We start from the raw sequence: 11,760 nt of genomic DNA on the forward strand, positions 1-11,760 counted from the left end.
CCAAACGTAGTAGATGCCAAGTCGGTCCAGATGAAGAGATATTTACAATTTGGAATTTTCTAGTTTATTAATACATAGATTGAAAAAAAGTACGTCTTTTTAAATATCATGACCAAAACTGGGTTTGCATAACAAATGTCAAGATGAAACCATTATCCTCGTCTTTTCAGTGAACAAGTCTACTACGTTTGTTGACACTCGACAGTCCACCGTGTTAGCAATTTTATTTCACATGTTTTCGAAATATTAAAGATCATTTTTCGCAATGTTTCCTAAAAATTGATAAATATCAAAGCAACGTAGAGCTGTTTGTTCTTGTTCGTATAATAAAATTGAGAATGGAAATGGGGAATTTGTCAAAGAGACAACAACCCGACCATAGAAAAACATACAACAGCAGAATTAAGGTCACCAACAGGTCTTCAATGCAGCGAAAAATTCCCGCACCCGGAGGCGTCCTTCAGCTGGCCCCTATACAATATATATACTAGTTCAGTGATAACGTTTTAATGTCATATTTGTCTGTGATGACCCCCCTTTTCGGGATTGCATGAGAATTGTAGTTATCTCGTACCCACATGCACTTGTTTCTATCCATAGGAAGGTCGACTATCCATATAAAACTATTTATATGGATAATTGACCTTCCTATGGATAGAAACAAGTGCCTGTGCTCGTACCGCATCAGAAGGACACATATCAACTGAGCAATAATGTTTGGAACTTAGTTTTAAAAATGATGACAAAGTAACATTATGAAAATATTTTTATTAAGCTGAAATATACATTTATTCTTTACATGTTTATGTCTTGTAAGATATTTTATTTCTTTCCCATTTTTTAACATTTGCGTCTGGAAAGTTGAAATGTTTTAACTTGATCATTTGTGTTAATGGTTAAATATAAATTAATAGTGAAAATTGTTAAAATTAAATCAATAAAGGAAATTTTTGCCAAGGAAGTTACAAACACTACCAGGGGATAATCCATGATGATTTCTTTTTGAGTTATATGTTTCAGCACATGTATATTTGACCCCAACTTTAGCCTGGTAAACGTGTTGTCTCTTTGTGAAATATAAAACATATTAAAAATGACTTTCTGCTAAAGTCTTTTATTTATATAAAGTTAAAACCTTCTTACTTTTAACTAGACAACACTCATGTCAGGTTTAATTCTTGTATATATGTGGATGAAAAATAAAAGTCCCCAAACATTAACATGGCAGCAATTGCTTTTACAGCCTTTAAGGCTTTGATTTTATCGTGCAAACAAAATTAAAGTCAAATATTTTAATTTTTGTTATTGTTTAATATTACAATAAGATATCTGCTCTTACATTGTAATTAACAATGCTTATCTAAATTGAAAAACAAATATTTAAGAAATGATCTGATCTTGAGAAAACTGTTTTTTGTCTTTTTGATTTTTAGCTTCTCAATGTAGCATGTGTTGTGTGAGGTAAAGTCTTTCTCAATGTAGCTGTGTTGTGTGAGGTATAGTCTTTCTCAATGTAGCTGTGTTGTGTGAGGTAAAGTCTTTCAGATTAGAAATGTTTTAAAATTATTTTAAGGTGGTACCCAACACTTTCACTAAAATTAATTTGGCTCGTTTAATTTTCATAAAATTTTTACAAAGTATTTACTTTGACCCTTTAACAAAAATATGAAAAATTGAAAAAATTTGAACCAAGCGTTTTATTAGAAAAAATACACTGCATGGTTATATAGCAGTTTGACAAACACTAATTTTGATCATTGAGAAGCTTTATATTGCCTTCACAATGCAACGTAATTAAAACGTTTAGCTGATATTACAGAGTTATCTCCCTGTAGTGTTAGGTACCACCTTAAGAGTAAAGCTAGATACTTAAAAATAGCTTAAATGTATGGCAGCAAACTTTACTTTTTTTTATTTATTGGATAAAAATTATAATAAGGGTATACGTAAAAAAAAGGTAAAGCAAATCATTAATAATTAATCATCATAAGTATTAATGCATAATGAGGGGGGGGTAGGAGGGGTCCTGATCCCGAAATCCCGAGCTTAAAAACACGACATCCCGAAATCCCGGGTTTAAAAACACAAAATCCCGAAGTCCCGAAATTCCAAATCAAGAATTCCCGGATCCCGAAAGGGTCAATCCCGAAATCCCGAGCTTAAAAACACCCGATCCCGGAGTCCCGATAAAGGTCCTATCCCCCCTCCATAATTAAATAATGAATAACAAATTTAAAACAACTCCTGGGTAACAAAATATGTGTCGTGCATGTTGATACCACCGTAAATGATATTTATTTGTAATTTTATTTTATATTATGTCCTCAGATTATGTCGCTATATTTTTAAAATGTATTTAAATTTCTACAATACAAATTATTGTAATGTAATGTATCAACTGTTTATGAATTAAAATGATGTCCATGTGAAAATTTTGAGGTCATGAAGAAAATTGATTGATACCAGGCCAGTAACCATAATGCTAGTGTAATTTCTTTTTGAAGTCACTATGACTAATATTTCAAAATCATTTTTCAAAATCCCAGCTAATATCTTGTAAAAGTAATGCAAGCAACAAGATCTAGATACTTAACAGTGTATATTTAATGGAAGATATGAAGTCACAGTGTAAACAACAGTCAATATATAGGACAAGCTCATCTAGGTAAATCCTTGTGTGTTGCACTCCTGTTTATCTATTTTACTACATATTGAGTTTCAGACAGTTGATATTTAAATTAGTCTTCTTTTATACAAATAAATTGTGATTTATATTTTTCCCTGTGTGACACATTGCAAGACACAGAGAAAATACATATGCTCCCACATGTAAAATTCTTGCCAAATTCTATTAAAATTATATCATAGGTATATAACAGCAATATGTCTCATACAAGTTGAAAATTGGTGCCAATCAACTATTTTTAAAAGAGTTATATATTTATAGTTTTTTTGTTTCTTTTAAAGTTTTTGAACTTAAATAGTTGAAATATGTGCTATGTATGGACTTTGGAACTTTGTTTTTTAATCTTAAAACTATTTATTTTTTGTTGTTTACGATTGTAAGATACAAAAACTATATATATCGTCTTTTCTGTAGAAGAATTTGTTAGTTTGTTTGTTCTGATGACATTGTGTTCAACGTTTCAAAAGTGTTCAGTAATATTTAAAATAGTCTAAATGTGTTATGTTACGTAAATTAATCTCTTGATGTGTTTTGGCTTTTATGATGTTGTTTTTCTCACTCATTCACAGGGATCACCACAGGTTATATTGAAAGGTGGTGCTTCTCCGTCAATGGATTTCCAGCACCACATTTGATTAGAAACAAAACCTATGTATCCTCAAACATTTGTTTGTTTGTTTGTTCTGATGACACTGTGTTCACCATTTCAAAAGTGTTCAGTAATTTCAAAATATTCTAAAAGTGTCATGTAATTGGATTTATATAGTGTTGTTGTTCTGCCTCCTTTACAGGGATCACCACAGGCTATATAGAAGAGTGGTGCTTCTCCATCATTCATCAATGGATTTCTAGCACCACTTTTGATTTTGTCAAAATAATCTTAATTATTTAGATTTTATGAGATAAAAAATATTTCTTAATCAGTAGTACTAATTATGATAGTAAGTTTTTTTCCCATGAGGAAACAAACATTTGGCAAAAGGCTAAAAAATTTGAAACAGTTAAAATTTTTGTAAATTATCTCCAACTACCAAAATTTTGCTGTGGTGATTTGTGATATATATTTACAATAATTATGCTGCTTCTGTTATATTTTTTATATGTTACAAATGCCAATGTATTGAGATGTAATTAAAAATTTCAAAACAGTACAGTTTTTGTTTTCATTTAATGTAAAAATAAATTGTTTTTATGATATAAATCTACGTAAATCTAGAAAAAAATCTTTAGACAGGTACATGAGGAGCAGGATCTGCTTACCTAACATGAGTGCACGAGATCAACCCTTGGTTTTGTTGGGGTTTATAATTCTAAATCTTTTGTTTTCTATGTTGTGTTTTGTAAACTGTTGTTTGTCTTTTAACTTTTAATTTTTTGCCATGGCAATGTCAGTTTGTATTCAAATTACAAGTTCGAATTCATTCCCTTGGGTATCTTTTAAATTAACACCTCTCTTTGAACGCCAAAACTATAAAATGTTATTTATAAATATTCTAGATACTTTGACTAATGGACTGTTTGTTTACAAAGGTAGCATTACATCAGTAGTCAAAGCTTTGGTACTGACATGATATATACCATACTTTCTAGAAATTTAGTTAAAAAAATGGAGAATGTGTCCATGAAACATAGATGATGCCCCCGTTTGCATATTATGTTATGACGGGACATAATTCAAGAACAGTAAAAGTTAATCCACCAAAATTCGAATATGATTTGTGTTTTGTGGTAATAAGCAGTGTGTATAAGTTTCATAACATAAGGATGAGGCAAACTAAAGTTAGAAAACAGAAACGAAAAATTCAGCAACATTTCCATTTTTAAAGGGGCATAACTCTAAAACAGTAAAAGTGATGCCACCTAATTTCAAACTTAGTCTGTGTTATAAGACAATAAGCATTGCATATAAGTCTCATAAGATTTGGTTGAGACAAACTAAAAGTAAGAAAACGGAAATAAAAAAAAAAATGCAATTTTTCAATTTTTAAAGGGGCATAACTATAGAATGGTTAAAGTGATGCCACCAAATTCAAGATTGATCTGTTTTGTGGTATTTAGCATTGTGTATATGAATTTTGGACAAGGTTAAAACTTAATCTCTGCTAAGGCAGGGGTTAATACAAGTACAATAACAAAAATACCAAACTAAGAAAATCGTGGATTAAATCTAAATTTATAGAGACTAGCTAACCACCCGCTTCAGTCAGATATCTACATATCTACATATATATAATATATGAATTGCATTTGTGATTAGGGGAGATAATCTAGATTTAACCATGTTTCGAAAATAGCTCTTTGCAAATGCATCATTATTATACATCATTATTCATAATTAATTGTAAATCATGAATACACAGTATTAGGTCTTCTTGTTCTGCTTTTGCTGTATGAACACTTCTTTGAAGTACAGCAACCTGTAAATGGTATAAGACGGCATATTTTTTTTATGAGTTGGTTATCGCATTTTTCATGTGCCTGTGCAAAGTCAGGATCCTGGGTTTCTTGTCACAAAAATTTGTAAGATAATAAGTTTGTAATAATGATTTTTTTTCTTGTTTGTTAATTTTGAAACCATGAAAGAACATACATGGGTGTCTGAGTGCTGATGAATATGCCACATGAATGTGGGAGGGAAGACTGGAATCAGAGAGAACATACAGGGGGTGTCTGAGTGCTGATGAATATGCCATTAACATGCATGTGGGAGGGAAGACAGAAATCAGAGACAGGAGTTTTGGGTCATTAAAGATAGTATGCCTTTGTTGTGTGCAAATTTACAGCAGATTCCATTGAGTGTGTAGCCAAAGGTAATAATTTTGGTTAGCTTGCTTTTTAGCTGAACCGTGAAGTCATGGTTAGGTTAGGTAGAATACCTGACCTTATAATGACTTCACGGTTCAGCTAACAAGCAACCTAACCAACGATATTACATTTACTTACACACTCAATGAAATTGGCTGCAATAAAAAAAAGTATATATATGTTTGTTTGTTGGGAAAATTTGAAATTATGTTCCTACCCCCACCCCCTTCATGTATTTTAATGGAAAATCCATAAGGTAGGTGAACTGTCCATGGCAATATAATTAAAACAATAACCTGATTTTGTATATGAAATTCTATTTAAAAATAAAAAGTCATAATAAATGTACAGCTTTTTTTCAAAAACAGATACACAACATCTCTATAATAACCAATTATATGTCAATAAATATACAGTCACGAAGGGGTACAATCTCAAAATGTTACATGATAGATACATGACACAATTAAGTTAAAACTCATATCACAGCACACATAAACTGTGGACTTAAAAATTTAAAATAGTGTATCTGAATTCGAAGTAACACACATTGTGCCTTACTTTACCCACTAACAAATTGCTTCAAATTCAAAGTAAATATGATGATCTCTTTATATTCTATCCAACTGGTTCTTTTTCAAGTTTTGTTTTCCTTTCTGGTCTCAGAAACCTGTAGGCAACATATGCAGCAATTCCACCCCACATCAACACGGAGAGACGGGCTAACTGAAATAAGAAAAAAAAGTTATTTCATTATAGTACAAATTTCAAGTGTATCTGCATTGTGATAATTTTACAATTCTAAATGGCCTTTGTTAGTCTTGTATGATTTTTAATTTTAGTTTCTTGTATATAATTTGGAGTTTAGTATAGTGTTAATTATCACTGAACTGGTATATATATTTGTTTAGGGGCCAGCTGAAGGATGCCTACTGCTGCGGGAATTTCTCGCTGCATTCATTTGAAGACCTATTAATGACCTTCTGCTGTTGTCTGTTCTATGGTCTGGTTGTTGTCTCTTTGACACATTCCCCATTTCCATTCTCAATTTTATTTAGTTTTACAAAATATAATCCTGCATTTCAGGATCCATGGCATTGTTTTCAAATAGAAAAGATTTACTTTTCTTTATCTCTTACCATCAGTTTTCCTTCACTTGTAAATGTACTTGTGTATCTCCTCCAACCTTTTGTTGTTATTGCTTTTCTTTGGGCACTTTCATAATCTCCCTTCGTCCTGAAAATAAACAACTGTCCAGTATTATTTTATTCAATTTTAATATTTATTTATCTAAAATGCTATCCTGAAATTTACATGTCACAATAACTTCATTTTCAAAATTAAGCCATGGTGTGGAAAATGTACCACTATATATCAATTAATGATATATATTTTATATGTATAAAACTTCTATTACATAGAATAAAGGGTCCTTTGGGGGTAGGGGGGACGTTATTTACTTAGTGTGACTACAATTAGGCATTTTCTAGCTTATTATGATCATCTTTTAACTGAGTTCAAAGAATGCATTTAAAAAATCTATGTGTCAACATCATGTCAAAGGCATTCAACATTTCCAAAAATCAGGATAATGAAAAAAGAGATTGAGTTCCAAACTTATGTTTTCCTTTAGCATATTTAGGACTCAAACATGCCAAACAATAATGAATATTTGCAATATCATTCCAGATATGTAGGGGGACATTGCAAGCATTTTTCCAAACTTAGTTTATTGGCACGCACCTATATAAAAAAAAAAGATATGGCCAATGAGACATTTTTTTACCATATTCCCACACAAGAGACCAAATGCATGAAATGACAAAGAAAATAACAACTATATGTCACAGTACAGCTTTCAAAAATGAGTAAAACCTATACCATGTATACCTACACGAGTTTATTCCGAGCACCTTCTGTGGGTTAGAAAAGAAAGGAATCTAAAAAATCAAATCCATTTTTTTTTCAGAAAATGTATAACTTAGTTTTTACATTTTCTAAAACATAAAAAGCATTTGAACATTCAGAAATGTTAAAAAGGGGAATCTGGAAATTTTATAATCTTATGAATTCTAATGCAACAACGTTTGTAATGTTCATTTTGATTGGATAACATCACTTTCTTACATGGCATCAATTGACAATTGATGCAATGGGACGTACGCGCAAGCGCAGATGGCATATGACAGATTTTAAATACATGTTTTAACGTTTTTTCTGTCAGTTTCATTAGAATGGAGTTAACAATATTGTATTTTAAGCTACGACGGCATCAATTTGGGATTTGATGGTCGCAAATACCTGTTTACTGTCTCCGCTAACGCGTCGCCAGTAAACTTAATTTGCAAGCATCAAATCCCCAATCGATGGCGTCGGAGCTTAAAATACAATACAGTTATCTCCTAAATATATGCATTAAAAACATGTAAAATATAATATATAATGTAGGTAGGGAAATAATTTTATTTTTTCAAAAAGCTTGAACATTATCGGTTCAACTGGCAAGTATTGCACCGTAGGAACGGGTTGGAGCCATTGTCAATGTACCTCAAGTACAAGCTCATTCAAAAAAGATTTAAAAAATTACTTGATGGAACATTTTAAAGAAGCTGTGCGTTTTTTATATGCATAATAATTTTCACACACTTACTTAAACTTATGATATTGTTGATGCCAATACTATACATGTCATATATGAATTTGTAACTTTTACCTGTTTTGAAAATTGTATATTTAATAACAATTTTTTATTTCATTATTCATGTATGTGTGTCTGTTTGATATTTTGTAATTGTTTGTTATATTTCATTGTATTTCATGAGGGCCTCAGGGAAGATTATAGCTAACTGTGTAACCCTCTTTAAATAAAGAATTATTATTATACTATTATTATTATTATTGTCACATTCATGACATTGGCATTTATCAAATTATACAAATCTTACAGATTAAAAGATTCGCTAATAAAATTGACCAATTATCAAATTATACGAATCTTACACATGTTACAGATTAAAAGATTCGCTAATAAAATGGACCATTTATCAAATTATACGAATCTTACAGATTAAAAGATTCGCTAATAAAATTGACCAATTATAGCGATAGGAAATTGACCTCAAATGTTAATACTGGGATGCTGCAAAATAATCAAGTATCAGACTATCTGTTAATAAACCCCATGGTTTTATAGTGCAGATAATGACCAAGGAGCGTGTTATCATGTTCTGGACAAACATGACAAACTGAGCCAGTATCTTTCATTCCCTTTAGAACTCAGTAGGGTTATAAATGTTGTTTGATTTGCTTTCAGTATAATACATAATAAACACAGTGTATGATGCACTAATTATTAAATCAAGTGGTCAGAAAGCTGACCATGGGATTGAGACTGTACCTGTTGTTAGTGTAGCAATAAGTGAACACAACAGGGGTCCAGCTTTTGAAATAGGTCCTGGACAAGCAATTTTGTAATGCTAAATCATGCGCTCTGTATTACATTTATATAAATTGAAGTGCCAGCATTTTACATTGTTTGGGGGCCTGAGTTGGTCAAAGTTGTCCCCTACTTTGACCTGGAGGTCAATCTTCTGATATCTCTCTGGTGTGCCTGTTTCCACCAAGTGGCCGGGTGTTGCTAAACGGTGGAAACGTAAAACGGAACGGAATATTGAACTGAAATGGAAAACGGAAACAGAAAGAATTAATATCTTTTCTTTTTGGCTATTTTATCTACATAAGCATGTTATATATAGTATACATCATGTTTAAAAGCAAGAATAACAGAGGAATAAATTTAGAATAAAAGATTTTGAAGCATAAAGTATTGAAATAATTAGCAGGAGATGATGAGCCTATGTTTTTGAAACATTTGATAAGGTCATGCTATAAGCATGATCATGATAAAGTATAGTCTGTTGTACTTTTCTTAAATTTAAAAAAAAATGTTGAATAAATGTCAATAAGATAACCTAACAACACAAACAAGATCTAAACACAGCCTAAAAAGATGAACATTGTAGATAGATTGTGAAGAAATAAAATTTGGGGAAATGCTTTTCATCTATTTTTCTTTTATTCTATAAGTTCAAAGTTCAAAGTTCTTTATTTTCCAATTAAGGGCCCCTGACGGGACATAAGGACAAAAATACACAATACATTCTCATTCTTAACACATAAACATATCTATATTAATTGCCTTGAATCAAGATGTCATGTCGTGTATCTTGTTGCGTTGTTCTGCATTGGTGATTTTCATTGTATCTTTTCTTGTAGAAAGGAAAGAAAATAACTTATAAGAAAACCCTGGAACTAGAAAGGCTTATTTTAAAAGGAAGAAGTTGATTCTTCATACATGTATCTCTTATGCAGTGTATTTTAGTTCATTTATATGTTTTGGAGTTTAGTGTTTATAGGTTTTGGAGTTTAGTGTTTATAGGTTTTGGAGTTTAGTGTTTATAGGTTTAGTGTTTATAGGTTTTGGAGTTTTAGTGTTTATAGGTTTTGGAGTTTAGTGTTTATAGGTTTTGGAGTCTAGTGTTTATAGGTTTTGGAGTTTAGTTTTTATAGGTTTTGGAGTTAGTGTTTATAGGTTTTGGAGTTAAGTGTTTATAAGTCAAGTTAATTTGGAGTATAGTGTGACATCAGACATCCATTTTCACTGACCTAGCTAGTACACAATTTTGTTTAGGAGCCAGTTGAAGACCGCCTCCAACCCATTGGTGGCATTTGGCTGTTTTCTGCTCTTTGGTCAGGTTGTTGTCTCTTTGATATATTTCCCATTACCATTCTATCTTTTCATTTTAAATTATGATTTTTCTTTAATAACGTCTCGTGTTTTCAGCTGGTTTTTGGTAAAAACTAAAGAAGACAGAGAGATTTTTGTCATGAACTATTCATTTACCATTGTTTACCATTTGTTTACAAGTATATAATTTGGAAAGGTGCCATTATTTAGAGAGATTTTTGTCATGGGCTATTCAAGTCTATCACATTGTATAATGTTGGAGAGTTCCCATTGTTTAAGATGCATATAGACATAGATGAATGGCATGTTCTCTTTATAGCCTCTTTTTTCATTACTTGTTATGTATTTCCAAAATTGTTTCCTATTTTATTTGATATCTAGGTTCTATCCTATTGTCAACATAATTGTGTGAGATTTCGTTATTTCAGTCGTTATTTTTTTAAGGTAATTTTTTCAATTCCCCCTTAAATTCTGTCCATATCAATAATTCTTTCCATTTCCGTTCCCTATTCCGTTTCCACCATTTAGCAACATCACAAGTGGCCCTGTGGTTCTTTCTGAGTACTTAGACTTCCTCCACCATAATAACAGACTTCCCGTACCTGGTGTCCTAGCACTCCTGTTGTGTTGGGTGGGGATTGATTGTGGTATAAATATAGTTTTTTTACGTAAGTGACACATCTCAACAAATCCTGATAGTGAGTGTACATCATCATCATGTACATGGATGCCACTGTACCCTCACCAGCTTTCGAGGGGTTCTTCGGATAATGGAGGCATTTACCAGTACATACATACATGTATACGTTTTATGTTGCTATTATCATGATTATCTCATTCACATGTACATGTACAAGTGTTGACAAGCAAAATCTCAAATGCATTCAACCTACCAATTAAGACCGACATTTTTGTATGAAGCAGTAACGAAACGACTTTCCTAATACACTATTTTTGTGAACTAACCAAAGATAACACAAATGATCTTAGTTTTTTACCCTATCCAAGAAAATAAACACCCCAAGCTGCTTCCTGCTGGTAATTTTGCCATTTCCCATTTTTTAGTTTTAACTCTATCGAATAGGTCTTTTTCATTTTTTTCGCTCATCGTTGTCAAAAGAGCACCATTGGTAAAGGGAGTGAAACGATAAAAATATAATTGATTTTATTATTTTGGTATTGTCCTCCTACACTTGGAGCACTTAATTTGCATATATTTTTATTTTTCATTTTTGGATGCAGTCGATTTAACAAGATTCGGATAACGTTTGTTTACATTCCTATATTAAGTGTGATACCCGGTAAATTAGCTATAATAATTGAATGTTCGCATTTATATGAGCCTCCACAAGGGGTTTCCAAGTTGATTATGTGATAATTATACTAGGTACCCAGTAGACAAAACATTACATGATTATTTGATTTTCTGATTTTAAATAATAATTAATGATTATGTGATTATATATAGGCACAATATTTAGCCGGGGTTATCAGAATACTTGGATACCCCTATGAGGGCCTC

The 11,760-nt window shown here is 31.5% G+C and overlaps 1 protein-coding gene across 1 annotated transcript; it reads right to left on the minus strand.

The window, feature by feature from the left end:
- Positions 1 to 5,791: 5,791 nt before the first annotated feature.
- On the minus strand, positions 5,792 to 11,372 carry LOC143058348 (uncharacterized). The gene is made up of 3 exons (XM_076231824.1): positions 11,237 to 11,372; positions 6,631 to 6,727; positions 5,792 to 6,217 (listed from the first exon to the last, which is right to left on the minus strand). The coding sequence occupies exons 1-3, from the start codon at positions 11,344 to 11,346 to the stop codon at positions 6,110 to 6,112; spliced, it is 315 nt and encodes a 104-aa protein (XP_076087939.1). The 5' UTR covers positions 11,347 to 11,372; the 3' UTR covers positions 5,792 to 6,109.
- Between the last annotated feature and the right edge of the window lie 388 nt (positions 11,373 to 11,760).

This window comes from Mytilus galloprovincialis, chromosome 14 (assembly GCF_965363235.1).
Source record: "Mytilus galloprovincialis chromosome 14, xbMytGall1.hap1.1, whole genome shotgun sequence".
Classification (NCBI taxonomy): domain Eukaryota; kingdom Metazoa; phylum Mollusca; class Bivalvia; order Mytilida; family Mytilidae; genus Mytilus; species Mytilus galloprovincialis.

Coding starts and splice junctions, on each gene's coding strand:
- LOC143058348 (XM_076231824.1), bottom strand. CDS start 11,346: ATGAGCGAAAAAAATGAAAAAGACCTATTCGATAGAGTTAAAACTAAA. Junction 6,728..11,236: donor TGTTTATTTTCTTGGATAGG/GTAAAAAACTAA, acceptor GTTTATTTTCAG/GACGAAGGGAGATTATGAAA. Junction 6,218..6,630: donor CAAGTGAAGGAAAACTGATG/GTAAGAGATAAA, acceptor TTCTTATTTCAG/TTAGCCCGTCTCTCCGTGTT.